Source organism: Penicillium chrysogenum (genome assembly GCF_028827035.1).
Source record: "Penicillium chrysogenum strain IBT 35668 chromosome Unknown utg000005l_segment0_segment0, whole genome shotgun sequence".
Taxonomy (NCBI): domain Eukaryota; kingdom Fungi; phylum Ascomycota; class Eurotiomycetes; order Eurotiales; family Aspergillaceae; genus Penicillium; species Penicillium chrysogenum.
Window position 1 is genome coordinate 2,629,050 of NW_026622753.1, and position 14,621 is coordinate 2,643,670.

A 14,621-nucleotide genomic window follows, 5' to 3' on the forward strand; every position below is an offset into this window, starting at 1 on the left:
TGTGCTCATTGCTAATTCCTACCATATGTACTTGTGGTCTTTCATTCATGTATACACTTAAAAATCAATATTATCCATTGAAAATCAGAGCGTCAATACCTTAAGGCCCTGTAGGAGGATTGAGAAGACAAATCCTCGAGCGACACTTTCAACTTGAAGACTATCGAAGATCTTCTCTAGCGCTTCGCGACTAGCAGCTGCCCCCATAACACTTGTTAAGGCCTGTGGAATTCCCCGCTGCACGAATAGTTTACGTGCAGTATCCCGTAACCGGATCTTCTCCTCCTCATTGGGTGGAGGGGGCCAGGCTTTAAGTTCCTCCTCTGTCGGAAGCGAGTTCTCACGAAGCTTGACGAGGTAATCCCCCAGGGCGTTGTCTGAAGTGTGGCCTTCTATCATGGAATCCTGCAACAGAGTACGAATGGTTTCCAATGTCGGGCTCCCGGGACGTAGGATATACGATTTGGCAGCATTCAAAAGGGTCCGACGTATATTCCACGCAGACGACAAGGTGTACAACTCATTGATGACCGCAAAGATCAGCTCTACCGCTATTTGCGTCTCATCAGCTGTGATGGGATTCCCCTGATTGCGAGGTTGACCAATACTCTGCTCAGTCTCAGATCGGCGATGTGATAAGGTTTGATCAGTAGTTTCCGTTGCGTGGATGTCAAGTTCTGCAGTATCTCTAATATCAAGCGAGGCTTTAGAGAGTGGAATCTCTGTGGTCAATGTACCTTGCTCATTCCCGAATGTCAAAGGCGACTTGGAAATTTCGCCTCTTTGGATTTCCAGGGATTCGCTAGGGCACACCACAGGCGAATCGACATTTCCGTCGCTTACGCCGGTACGATCACCATCACCAGGGCTAGACCGTGTCTGCGACAAACTGGTGCGACTGGAGTTATCAACTTTGTGTTGAATCTGATCAGCAGTGACGGCCGGCTTCTTGCCATTGGCGCCTCCGAACACCCCCGCCACTCCCTTGGGCGCATTGGACAATGCCCCTAGCATACCCTTGCCCATGTTTTCAAACGCAGTTTGACTAGGGAAAGAGAATGCCGATTTGTTAGAACCGGCGGGTTCAGTGGAAGAACCGACATCTTTTTCCAAGAACCGACGCATTCGATCAGTGTCGGCAAGTGACTCATGCTTCATGGCGTCTTGTAAATACCACTCAAGGTCTCGGGCGAGAGCTTGTCGCGTTTTGCCCTTCCAGGTGGGTAGTATGGGGTGACGCTCGGAGAAACTTGAAATCTGATTCAAACGTGAAACAGTCCCCAGAATCTCGTGAAGAGACTGGAAGTCCGAATATTTGCGAAACACCATCCAGCCAGTCGAGCGTGTTGACGCTGGTTCAACCTGTAGTAGATAATCCCACATGGGTTGCGACTTGATGTGGCTCTTTTCATCCCTCGCTCCGTCATCATCTACCAAGACTTGTGCCCCATGAAGAATCAAAGGTGGCGCAGAGGAGTCTTCGGATAATTTCGGGCTTGCAAGTAATTCCGTACTGGGCACTGGTACCTGTTCTTCGTGACATTCGTTTTCGTGCGTCATCTTTGAAGCCAAATTAGCCTCCAAAGGGTAATTTTCGTCAATTCGTTCGTTTTGGCGTGGCGGTTCTGAATCCGAGCTCTGCGAATCATGGGATGCAATCATAGCGCTTAGACGTTTCGTCTCTAGAACTGCTTCTTCCTCTGTAGCCCTTGCCACGTGCATGGACTCTCTCTGTGTGGCTTTGACGGAGTCTGCCTTTGGGTCTTCTGAAGACGTGGGAGCACTGACGCCCTGGTTCCGCGCACCTTCAACGCCTGCGTCGATAGCGTGCATGATTTCTGATTCACCGCCCTGCAGGAGATAGATAATCCATTCATTGATAAATTCAGGACGGGCAAGACTGGTAACAGTGGACCCCAATATCACTCCCGCAAAGACCTCACGGAGGAAGTCCCGTACAGCCGGACAATCGTAGGCCTTGGCATCCAAGAAATTCGACAGTATATCATCCGCAACCATACTGAGTTTCTTCTTTTGTTGTTTCTCAGACAAGATGTTCGCTAGGCTGCTATCCGGAAATTGTTCAAGGTACTGATCCACGGCGTTTTGGGCTTCCGCTGGGGAGGAGCCCAGAGCGGTGAATGCTGCTGCAAGTTCATTCAGGAATACAATGACGATAGATGAGGAGTTGGTGAGAAACTGCAAGAATGTGTCCTCTGTTCGTTTGCGCGATAGGTGCGAAGAGATTGATGTAATAAAATGAGTCAAAATTCTTCGACAGGAGCGTGGGAAACTTGATTCCGACGGCAAAAGTGGCTCATACCAGTATCTTTATTTGAGGTAAGCTACTTTACTTGTTTCACGGTGGGGGAAGGGGGCATAGATGAAGGATACTTACTTGACATAGTCTTTAATGACTGCATCGGTGAGAGTTCTCAATGCGTCAGCGGTGGCCGGTTGGAAGGTGGTATATTCCAAGTCCGCCGAAGACATGTCTTCAAGCGTACTTATAGAGCCATCGTCTCCTCCTTGGATGTCTAAAGCACCAGCCCGCTTAGGCCAGTCCAAAAGCCTGTTGGAGACTTCTAGCGCAAGCTCCCTACGCCTGTTGGGCTTTTGCGCGTGCGACACTTGATCTGAGTATTCGTTATCCGATCCCTCCCATGACGCGTGCAGGATAACCCCCAGAACCACTCCAATTAGAAGCAGACCGAGTCTCCCTAGGATAATGTAGGTGACGAGTGCAAGAAGCGCAAAGACTCCAAGGAGGGTCTCATTGGTGGAGGTTGAGAGAAAATCGAGGGTAGCATTGATGAACTCCTTTGGAATCGCTGTATTCGAAACAGGGTCTTGTGTCGGGTGCTCTTTGGATGGAGATGCTGAAATGGCCTGGGAGTCTGCATCGTCACTGAGGCGACTCATTGTGCTGAGATATGCCGGATTTGGATGGTGCCCAGAGTAATTATAGTCAATCCTCCATGTCCAGACTCAGATATGACCTTGTAGATCTGTGTAGACAACTTTTGGCGTGGAACAATAAGCGCAAGAAGATACGGGGATAGCAACATTGGAAAATGCTTGGCGTACTCTGTTGGCCAGTGCGTACCTCGTACTCGTATTCGATTACCTAGGGAAGAAAACGGAGTACGGAGTCGAATATTTGAACTTGATGAATGTACGGAGTACGAGAGTACAGAGTATTCAAATCATAGCTAAATGGATATATGTATGCGTATATTTTCTTATGTATCCAATCATGATTTCCTTACAAGCATGAGCTATATAGCAAGGAATCTAAAGCTAACAGAAAGGAGTTGATCTCCGCTATCCGAGTGAATCTGAGCATTCAAAGAGCATGTGCTTCATGCCAGATGTAAAGAGATTGCGGTTGGGAGAAAGGGAAGTGCTCTACAGGGGGTGACCATGACCCCAAAATCTCATCGTGCCATGACATACTTCATATGTCAGTCCTCTTGCGGTGTTCATTATAAGGTCGGTGTTCACTTCCGTGAAATCCAATAAATTTCAGCCTCATTAAGAAGAAATTCATAAGATTCGACTCAGGAAAGAATGAATTCCAGGAGCTTTTCAACATCCTAAGGTTGGTCCTGATGAGATGGGACATAGAAAGAAGGAAAAGAAAGAGAAACGAAAGATTTTGTAGGGGAAATCCATATTACGTAATGCTTAGCCGACCTCCAGGGTGCGCTAGTCCCACTCGGGCGACATATGGGCTTACTTAAGTATTCACCCACGCCTAGGTAGGCAGGTGGCTCTCGGAGCATCCATTTACATATGTAAGTACCTCATACTGATGCCTCTTTAGATAGTGTAGTGTATTCCGCACTTGTTTCATCTATACTTTTGCTTGTGTTTATGCCTCTGTCCTCTAGAAAGCATCTGGGAAAGCATGAAGTGATTGACATCCTCATCTCCCCAATAGGTGAGATGACTGGCAATGCTGGCTATTAATGAAATATCGAAGGCTCCCCTGTATCCCGGTTAATAATGTTCAGCAATGTAGGGCATAGTGTCTTACTCTTGGATGCTGTAGTCTACCCGACCGTTTGCATTCAAGGCACGCACTTTAGCGTCCTCGAATTTCAGCCTCCGATCCTGATTAGTGTCGGCGTCGGGATCTGGACTCTCGCCATGATGGACACTCCTGCTTTTTTGGAAACCATCGTAAAGAGTCTCCAGATCAGATTCAATCAATGTCTGACAGTGATCATCGGATCCATCGGGCCCATGCTGGACCGAACCCGATTGTGACCGTCTATGGGTTGATTCATCACCCGGTTTACCAGAAGTGCGAGCAGCCGACATAGCTTCATCGCCATTCAGACCCAAGCTGCGATTCAACAAGCTGCTTGCGACACCCGTGGTGAAATTTGTCCACAGGGATCCCACACTTTGGCCCATGCGGCTACCGAGAATAGATAGACTCTGACCAGAGGTCGTCCAGAGGCTTTTCTTCACCGACGGTAGCGGCTGGGGTTTCAGGGTTGCCATCGCTGGAGATATCAGAGGCTCGACCCGATAGCTGACTGGGTCAGAAGGGTGGAAGATATTGTAGAGATCCCGACACTTTGGCATTGAGATAATACCGGGATTGTCACTGAGCGCATGCCCAGGACCATGCAAGTCCAAGTCAATCTCAACATCCAAAGCATTTTTGCGATTTCGGGGATCCACGGCAGAGTATCCACCAATTGTTTTACCCTTGAGCATTTGGAATAGTGCAATAGGGGATCCCAGACAAAAAAGCTCCTCGCAGTCAAAATCAAACCTACTTGAACCCTTGGGGTTTGAGTCGTCGCCCTCTTGGGCCATTCCCTTGGAGGCAGTATTCTGACCGGTATTGGTCTCCGGCTGGTGGCACAAGATGTCAAATATAATTGCGCTTCCAAGCGAATGGCCGCAGAGACTGACTGACCCCTTGAAAGAAGGATTCTGCTTGCGGTACAGCCGGAGGATTCGATTGCATTCTTGGATGACGATATTGGAGATGTGTTCACAATACCCGCTCTGGTACAGAAGTACATCCATAGCCAAATCTGAAATGAGGTTTCGAACGGCAGGTACGCTTTCCAGTGTTATATCGGACAGGCTGGGGTAAGCATCGTCCTCGAGAGCGTCCGCATCAGTCAGATCCAGTTCCTTTCTGTTCTGTCGCACTCCTCGGTAAGGGAAATCTAAAAGATGGCGCCAACACCTGCTGAAATTAGCAAGAAAGAAAGGCCAGGCAAGGGAGTCAAGTCTCACACAGGAAGCACTTGAACACGGCAATTCTTATCGCTATCTGGGAACGCTGAATTCAACGCTTGAAGGTCAGGGGAACCTTTGTAGACAGTTTTTAGCGTCTTGCGAAGCACATTTACATCATGTATGAAATTGATGCTTTCCAGTCGTAAACCGAGTCGCTGGCCAATTCCATGGGTGACAAGAACGAGATGATCGACCTCGCGCTCTCTGTCTGTGCCGTCCATTTCCCTCGACTCTTCCATCTCTTGTTCCTCCTGCCTTCGAGCCTGTTCTTCGAGGTCAGCTGGATTTTGCGGCTCGCCGGCAAGGGAAGACATTTGGCGTTCTAATGTCGATTTCGGTCTACTTTCGTAGTCTTCGAATCCATCAGCGGAAGTTGACTTGAGTGTATCCGTGGCTTTTTCAGTCTTTTCTTTCAAGGCCTCATTCAAACCTCTGACAGGTACTGCCTCGCCCAGTGGTTTTTGCTTCGGATCCTTTGCTTCGGGCGTCTCTTTTGGCTTCCTGGGTTCGAACCCACGAACCAACTTCGTTCCCGGAACGCCTCCTAACTTTTGATACACCGAAGTACTGAAACGTGACATAAAATCATCATTCATCAGCCAGGCTGTCGTGGCATCTTGATACCCGACTATCCTATTCATGTAAGCGCCAAAGAGACGATACTGCTGAGGCTCAACTGCAGGACCAGGACTGTTGAAATCATTCCCTATGCCACGGGGAGGAGAGTTCAGGTCTCTTGATTGAGGGGGCTTGGCATCTGGTTCGTTGGTGTCAATTGGGACTCTTGTGGTCTGACCAGATCTGTCTTCTTCGTTTGTTTGGGTGTTCTGTTCTGAAGGTTGGGACCTCCATGGACATAATTTGATATAGCCTTCTTCAAGCTGGGTAGCAAGATTTTCTTCGCATGGTTTTAGGCTAGATCCATCCTGAATGAACCACGTCCCACGACGGACTTCATATACAGGGCCAATCCAATAGGTAGGACTCAACTCTCGTTGTTCCACATCGACATTGAAAAGAAAATCCTCATTCACGGGCACTTGGGTCAATACAGGTTCGCTATCCTTTGGTTGGTTTTGTTGGCGGGCATCTTCGATGTCTGAGAGTTTCTGAAACGTCGCTTCTATGGACTGGGAGTCTTTCCCTGGGAAAGGGATGAATTTCTTCGGCGATGGCAAGGGCTTTTGGTCTGCCTTTTTCTGTCCTATAATGGATGGCTTCCGCTTGGGCGAGTCCACTGCGTAGAACCACCTGACTTTCAATGGAGGGCAATCGGGAGGATAGCGTCGCATGCTTAATCGATGCATATGGGTCACCGTGTGGTCCTCCCCTTGCGATCGCTGCAGAACTTCCGGTCTGGGGGGATCGCTAGGCTGCGGTGCTGGGGTTGCACTTCTGGGTGTACTCCATGGAGTGAGTGTCCCCAAGAACGACTTTTGCTCTGCACCCGCCATGGGGAGGAGTGCCCGTCGGAAGGCAGTGGAACGAATCAACGTGAGCAGCTGGATTGATAAACGGTGAAAGTGCGGATGGTATGAAAGGGGAATATTGAGAGAAAGAGAAACGAAAGGTAGAGACGCGTCCAAAAGGCGTCCAAAACGATAAAATGTTGAGAGTTGCAATGAATTCAATGTTTGGAGATCGGAGAATGATGTAATCCCGTTGTTTTGTGCAATTACGTTGGATAACCCGTCCACGTTTATACGGTCCGATATATACATATTCAACATGTGTCAGTTATTTCTAAATACTCATCTTTTGATCACATATATATGTTAGTATAAACCCTGGACTCGTGAATTGTCATATTCCCTATGTCATTATAATCTGCGTATGGCTTAACTTAGTCAATTGTGGAGAGAATATAGAAAACGACAGAACGAGATTATTCTATAGGGAGAGAAGAATAAGCGAATTAGGCAGATGAAATACTTCATATCCAACTTTTTATAACAGAGTGGCCAGATGGCTACCTAAGTACCTAATAGGTAACATAACTAGTATCTACCTAGGTGGTGTCGACGTCACTCGAACTTCCCGAATACGATAATACAAAAACACAGCATTACTGACATAATACTTACGCCCCCATACAATAATACCCCTAGCGTTATGTACCCTGTATCATTACATACTGACCAAGCACTTTCATTACGGTGTGGCTCATCCCCCCACCCCTCTCGGTTCGTGTATACCTGGCTGCCTCTCGCCTTGCACTGCCCACCTTTAGCACGGATCGGATTTCTTCTAGTCTGCTTTCTTTACTTCTTCACAATTGATCTGTCCAAGGTGTAAACACTACTTTCTTCTTTTCTTTTTGTCGAAACCCGGTCTTTCCCTGGGTGATCAACCCCACCTATTTTGCCCCCCTCAGGGTTGTGATTCTGACAAGATGAACGCCCTCAAGCTTCAGAAGTACATTTCCTCGTCATTAAATACAACCATATGCTGACCACTGTGATTACTATAGGCGCTTTCCGCAGCTTGATCAAGGCGAGATCTTTTCGCTCCAGGATGCATTCAACAGATTGGACGTCGAAGACCGTGGCTACCTTGATGAAACTACCGTGATCAAAGCCACTCAACAATCGGAACGCCAGCCGTATGATGTGGTGCGTGCAGCTTTGAAGGATGTGGAACTCGATAGCTCCAGGCGCGTGGAACTCGAAGATTATGTTGATGTAATACAACTTTCCCGTTCCCCTTTCTCATCTTAATATTAATGCTATGGCAGCTCGTTTCGAAGCTTCGGTCAGCACCCGCCGAAGGTGCCCGTGCACCAACTACCCCCGCGACCGTGATTCAAGGGGCCGGCGCTGGCACTGGGGCATCTCGGCATGTGTCCAAAGGCAGTGTGGGTGGACGAATCCATGTCCAGGGATCATCTTCCAATGTCACGCATACGATCAACGAAGACGAACGAACCGAGTTCACGCGACACATCAATGCCGTCCTGGCGGGCGATGCGGACGTTGGCGATCTCCTACCTTTCCCCACTGATACATTTGAGATGTTTGATAAGTGCAAGGATGGCTTGGTCCTGGCAAAGTTGATCAACGACAGCGTACCAGACACCATTGATGAGCGTGTTCTGAATAAGGCCGGGAAGAAGATTAAGCAGCTGAATGCTTTCCACATGACTGAGAACAATAACATTGTTATCAACTCTGCTAAGGGTATCGGATGCTCAGTTGTTAACATTGGAAGCGGGGATATCATCGAGGTGCGCGAGCATCTCATCCTGGGCCTCATCTGGCAAATCATCCGCCGTGGTCTGCTTGGGAAGATTGATATCAAACTCCACCCGGAGCTTTATAGGCTTTTGGATGAGGATGAGACCCTGGAGCAGTTCTTGCGCTTGCCTCCAGAGCAGATTCTCCTTCGTTGGTTCAACTATCATCTCAAGAATGCCAAGTGGGACAGACGGTATGTTTAGCCCGAGGGGGAATGAAAATCAAGACGTGTGGCTAACCGATGTAGGGTGACGAACTTCTCTACCGACGTCAAGGATGGCGAGAACTACACCGTTCTCCTTAACCAGTTGGCACCTGATGTTTGCTCGCGTGCCCCTCTCCAAACTCGAGACTTGCTTGAGCGGGCTGAGCAGGTCCTCCAGAACGCTGATTCGCTTGACTGCCGCAAGTTCCTAACCCCAACCTCATTGGTTGCCGGAAACCCCAAGCTGAACCTTGCCTTTGTCGCCAATCTGTTCAACACCCACCCAGGATTGGACCCGATCACCGAGGAGGAGAAGCTCGAAGTTGAAGACTTCGATGCTGAAGGCGAGCGGGAAGCTAGAGTCTTCACTCTGTGGTTGAATTCCTTGGATGTGCAGCCGGCGGTCAACTCGCTCTTCGATGACCTACGCGACGGCTCTATTTTGTTGCAGGCATACGACAAGGTCATCCCTGGAAGCGTGAACTGGAAACATGTCAACAAGCCACCAGCATCTGGTGGTGAATTGATGCGGTTCAAGGCCGTGGAAAACACTAATTATTCGATCGAGCTTGGGAAATTTAATGGTTTCTCTCTTGTCGGTGTTCAGGGCGCTGATATCACTGATGGCCAGCGAACCCTCACTCTCGGATTGGTGTGGCAGCTGATGCGCCGTGATATCACCAACACACTCTCTGCGCTGGCCCAACGGCTGGGCAAACGCGAAATTACCGATACTGAGATGATCCGCTGGGCCAATGACATGTCTAGCAGTGGCGGCAAGTCTTCCACGATACGCAGCTTCAAAGACAAGTCTATCGGATCTGGAATCTTCCTCCTTGATGTGCTCAATGGCATGAAGAGTAGCTATGTGGACTACGATCTGGTCACGCCCGGTCGGACCGACGAGGAGGCATATGCAAACGCTAAGCTTTCTATCAGTATCGCCCGAAAGATGGGTGCTACCATCTGGTTGGTCCCGGAGGACATCTGTCAAGTTCGGTCTCGTTTGGTCACTACGTTTATTGGTAAGTGCATACTCTTGTCCGTATGGCAGAAGTTTCAGTTTTTAACGGATGACAGGTTCCCTTATGGCTACCCACGAGAAGATGTAAGGAATAGAACAACAGTTCACTTTGGCCAATTATGGCATTGCATACCTTTTTTGTCTCCTCCAATACATGTAAATTTGCCGCTTCTCAAGGCGAAATCTAACCAGGTGTGGATTTCAATCAAAGCTTCATTGTTACCTTGCTAGATATTTGTCTCTCCGATTAGAGGTACTGATCAAACCATGCAACTGCCTGCAAAAAGGCAGACTCTTTGGCAAAGCGAATGGTCGGCTGAGTGATATCTGCCCGGACAGCAAACCCGTGCTCAACGCCACTGAACAAGTTGATCTGGTACGGCTGGCCAGTTTTGGCCAGGATATCCTCGGATTCATGGCGCTTCGAGGCGGGAAAGATTGAATCGGTTTCTGTCGATGTTTAGTCAAGACGCTGTAGCCCGGATCATATGATAACTTACCAGCCGCAGCAATGGACAGCGGGCCTTTGATTGCTTGTAATTCCTCTGCGTCGACGAAACTGGGGTGTGCCACATAGGCGACATCGCAGAAGCCTGGCTGGAGCAGTCGTACGGCGTATTTTGCCTGTATTTGTCAGATTGGGCTGTCAGTAAGGCATATGCGGGACATGCAACATACCCCAAAGCAATATCCGATAGCACCGACCCGCTCGCAGCCCATTTTGGTCTTCATTTCCGTTAGTATCGCCCGGACCACGGGTTCTACACGGTCTGGCAGATGACCCGGGGGGCCTTTTAGCCAGGCCATCAGGTCGAAGCTAGCAGGGCGGTTGTTCAACGGCACCGGGTCACCATGGAATAGGTCTGGCATAACGACCAGGTAGCCATTTGCCGCTAGCTGGTCTGCAATAAGCTGCGCGTTGATGAAGCGGTGACCAATTACATCGGTAAGCAACAGGATGGAATGCTTGGTAGAGCGCTCGGGCCGTGAAATGTAGACCTCGACTGCGACCGTCAGCGAAACTGTAGTCTATCTCCAGAGAATGGGTAGTATGGACCATCGCCAATTTGTTCGAATTGACCCTTGGCTTCGCCTTCATGCTTAACGCCAATGGCGCAGCAGGCAGCGGGTGGGTTGGACGCCATTTAGATATAAACCGAAAGAGTTGATAAGAAGTGTGTGTAGAATGATCTCAGGGAGAGGAAGAGTATGGAGAAGGTATCCATGGATATATATACCTAGGTTTACTAAGGTGGGGTTATCCGATATAAAGGGTCTGTGCTCGTCCAATTCGGCAAAGTAAATATGCGCATGTCGATATTCATATATTGAGGGTTAAGAGCAAATAATATGTATCAAAACTAAGATGCAGCGCAATATAGCTCTATGGCCACGTGGATGCGTTCAAAGGTATCTATCATAGTTATGGAACATGGCCTCCTGTCCAAGTCATTGCGGACCGTAGCATATCAAGCAGAAGCTATCATCGAAGCAATGACTTCCATGGATATCCAGGCCCCGTATCAAATCAAACCAAATCAAATGATCAAGTACAAACTGCATAACAGACTTGGCCCTGTAAAGATTCCCAGCCAAAAGACGATATTGCCTAACAAACGGCGACCTCGCATCAAGCGAGTCCGACTCAGTGCAACAAGCGGTAATTGAGACATCTGAAGGATTAGTAGGTAACCTCGGAGGCGCCGGAAGATACACAACATGAGCAGCTCATGTACACATGCAGATAAGAGAAAAGTGATGAGACTGGCAGATACGCGCGACAAACGGTATTCGCTGATGGAGCCATGGTATACATGCCGAAACAGGAAGTTATGGACAGGACGGTTCCAATCCCGTGCGAACTGATCCCATGAGACCGAGTTCCACCAATCGGAATAGAACCCTCGATCTGCAAACATGGTGATCTCGGCTATAGCATTGAGCTAGATGAGATTAGCAAATATATCAACAAGTGGACAAGTGAGACTTACAACACATTCCCAGATCACATAGAACGCCAGTAGATATTCCATCATGAACGGAAAAAGCAAGTCACCGAGAACCCAGGGAAATTCCCGAAGTCTCTGCTGCGCGGTCATTCCCTCCTCTTTCATACGTACCGTGTCCATTACCACCGGATATATCCACGATTGGGAGACTGCAATCATAACCACAATGATGCCGAATGTGGCGAGTGTTTTCTCTGCGACATAGAACCAGTCAATCCTCTTGGTCCGGGGATATTCAAGCTCATAAACCAATGTGGGCAATGCCATGAAGTCGCAGATATTTCCTATTGTCAAGTTTTGAGGATAGTGATTGTTGGTCAGTGAGCACCGCCCCTTTAATCCCTCAGATAAGACCTCGATCTCCTGCTCGAGTAGTTCTCCGAGGGATTTAACCTGATTCGGTTCAAGTGGCACACCGGTCTCGATTGTTCTAATAAGAGATAAAAGCTGGTCGGTTTCATGGGATCGAGAATAATTTTGGAGGTCAGAAGAGCGCCGACTACGGTCTTTTCTCTTGAGATCTGTAATCTCAGCGTTGAGTTGTGTATCGACTGCAGAAGAGTGTCCCTTTTTGGCTTTGGCAGAGGGAGCATATCCTTTTTCCTTGGCTTTGGTTTGGCCAAGACTTGCTTTCAGCATATTTCGTTTGTGATACATTTCCGATACTGCCTTCATTAGCTCCTGATAATGACCGAACGGGATTTGACATACAGTAGCCATTGTAAGCTGCATAGCTGTGTTGCTTCATCAGCATAGTCAAGCAGTGCAATACGATGAAGACCGTGTGTGTCCATGGCCAATCGCGATGGTATGTCCACCATATAACGACTCCAAGATATGTAGTTTGCCAGATCTGGATAGGTCAGCAATGCAACCGTGCTGGGAGCAGATCTTTGAGACTGACATTCTGAATGAGCCAACCAAGACCGTTCCAGCGAACGTATCCCTTGAGTACCACTCGTTGTAGTATCAGACAAAACCCCGTGGACCAACAAAGAAGCAAGTCAGTCAGCCCGAGAACCATGACATCTTTATCCATCATGAGACGGATAATCTCATTCTTGCCCCATATGCTGCCATAGGTTCTCCAATTATTGGCAGCAAGCCTGAACAACATCAGGGTCACCCCCATCCAGAAGAGAACGAAAAAACCATGGAACTGGGGGCAGTCGTCCCCAAATTTTGAAAAGTACTCAATTGTCGGGTGAAATTCAGGTCCTGGAACCTGAATTTCCGTTTCTCACCCGACTGGTTTGAGAGATTGTGATTGAGAATTTCCTGTAAAAGCTCGGCATCCTCTGCAGTGAGCAAGTATTGACCTTGCTCAGTCTCGATCGATTCTGGTTCTTCATCATTATGCATCACGTACTCTGTAGAGTTGTTTCGAACCTGAAGTTCTGTGGAGATGTGCTTCTTTTCTGCGGAAAATGCGGGAAATGCGGTTAATGACGTTTTCTGTGGAGCTGCTCTTAGATTGGAGGATCCAGGGAAGAGTACGGAGGAAGAGTATAAAATATTATCATTTCAAAACAAAAAGAAAACAGAGGTTTTGAGAAAGTAGAAATTCTATACACAATCCTAGTTATATATATAGCTATATAGCTCTATTCCGTGTCACCTGAAGTGCTTCTCCGCCTTAAGCCCCTGGAGCTTTGGTCTCTCTTGCTCTCTTCCTCTCTAACCACCTTACTACCTTACCACATTATACATATCCATTACCTATCCCATGGATTTACCACAAACACCCCAAGTTCGGGTCCCCGAAACTGAATCAATTCAGGAATCCAATGCGACTGCGACGAATGTCGCGAACCACAACTCCACCGAGGTAGAGATGGGAGGAACACAGGACACCAGCCAACCTGAAGAACCTGCGCAAGATTCCACACTTCCAGACGGGCAGGCAGAGCTAGAGCTACCCGCTCCGGCAAAGAAGAGCGCAGGCTTCAACTTCCTTGAGTGAGCATTCCTTAAACCTTTCGCGACAAAAGTCCTTTTTTCAAAGATGGCTTCACGTCCCGTTGTCCCAATTATGACCCGCCAGCTCACAACCACTCGTAGCTTCCTGACTTCGCCTATCGTCGAGATTATCGTCGGGAAAGGCGACGATGAGACCATTATGACAGCTCATCAATCCCTCCTGATGGAGGCACCACTACTAGCCGAGTTTGTTAACAAGTTTGAAGCTTCAGGACCGGTGCGTTCACTCATTCATATCCGTTCCACGTACATTTCTACGCTTCTTGTACTAATTGACCGTGTGATCCATAGAGACGCATTACCCTGCCAGAAGAGGATGTTGACGCCTTCGGTTGCTTCCTCCAGTTCCAATATACCCGTGATTACACAGTCATCCGAACGGAAACACCTGGGGAGACAGCCGACGACAAAAGCGGTGACCAGTTGCTGCGCCATGCGCGCATCTACACCCTGGCAGAGAAGCTGGGCCTGCCAAACCTCCAGCGCATCGCCCATGCCAAGATCCATAAGGTCCAGAGTTCCCCCAACGCGGAGCTTTCCTATGCCCGTTATGTATACACTCATACACCGGCAGCAGATAATACCATTCGGAAGCCTGTGGCGAATTACTGGGCGAACCAAAGCCACGTGCTGCGCCAGGAGGTTGGGGACGACTTTAAGAAGCTGTGCATTGAAGTGCCGGAGTTTTCATTTGATGTCTTGACTATCATTCTGGATCGCAAGCTGAAGAACGGATCGGTGGATGAGATCAAGGGAAGTGCGCGCAAGCGCAGAAGAGACATCTAGTTATTGCCAGTTGTACAATCACATATCCGAGGATCAACGATGCCGTATGATATAATTTGGTATGAACCTCCTTGAACGGTCCAGGGGCAAAATCTTGTTAATGGCCGCAGATTAAC

General features: G+C 48.5%; 5 protein-coding genes across 5 annotated transcripts; 2 read left to right on the plus strand and 3 right to left on the minus strand.

Moving 5' to 3' along the window:
• Positions 1-84: 84 nt before the first annotated feature.
• Positions 85-2,922, minus strand: N7489_009408 (uncharacterized protein; the record flags this gene model as incomplete). The annotated part of the gene is made up of 2 exons (XM_056715158.1): positions 85-2,329; positions 2,399-2,922. The coding sequence occupies 2 exons, from the start codon at positions 2,920-2,922 to the stop codon at positions 85-87; spliced, it is 2,769 nt and encodes a 922-aa protein (XP_056562780.1).
• A 1,113-nt stretch (positions 2,923-4,035) lies between these two features.
• On the minus strand, positions 4,036-6,722 carry N7489_009409 (DDHD family phospholipase; the record flags this gene model as incomplete). Its single annotated transcript, XM_056715159.1, has 2 exons — positions 4,036-5,215; positions 5,266-6,722. The coding sequence occupies 2 exons, from the start codon at positions 6,720-6,722 to the stop codon at positions 4,036-4,038; spliced, it is 2,637 nt and encodes an 878-aa protein (XP_056562781.1).
• Positions 6,723-7,618: 896 nt separating this feature from the next.
• On the plus strand, positions 7,619-9,851 carry sac6 (fimbrin). The gene is made up of 5 exons (XM_056715160.1): positions 7,619-7,683; positions 7,739-7,949; positions 8,003-8,694; positions 8,749-9,731; positions 9,787-9,851. Exons 1-5 carry the CDS (start codon positions 7,661-7,663, stop codon positions 9,816-9,818), a joined length of 1,941 nt encoding a protein of 646 aa, XP_056562782.1. The 5' UTR covers positions 7,619-7,660; the 3' UTR covers positions 9,819-9,851.
• Positions 9,852-9,977: 126 nt separating this feature from the next.
• On the minus strand, positions 9,978-13,101 carry N7489_009411 (uncharacterized protein; the record flags this gene model as incomplete). The annotated part of the gene is made up of 8 exons (XM_056715161.1): positions 9,978-10,180; positions 10,231-10,354; positions 10,409-10,734; positions 11,517-11,673; positions 11,722-12,404; positions 12,451-12,592; positions 12,644-12,957; positions 12,984-13,101. 8 exons carry the CDS (start codon positions 13,099-13,101, stop codon positions 9,978-9,980), a joined length of 2,067 nt encoding a protein of 688 aa, XP_056562783.1.
• A 364-nt stretch (positions 13,102-13,465) lies between these two features.
• On the plus strand, positions 13,466-14,505 carry N7489_009412 (uncharacterized protein; the record flags this gene model as incomplete). Its single annotated transcript, XM_056715162.1, has 3 exons — positions 13,466-13,698; positions 13,801-13,936; positions 14,011-14,505. 3 exons carry the CDS (start codon positions 13,466-13,468, stop codon positions 14,503-14,505), a joined length of 864 nt encoding a protein of 287 aa, XP_056562784.1.
• Positions 14,506-14,621: the final 116 nt, after the last annotated feature.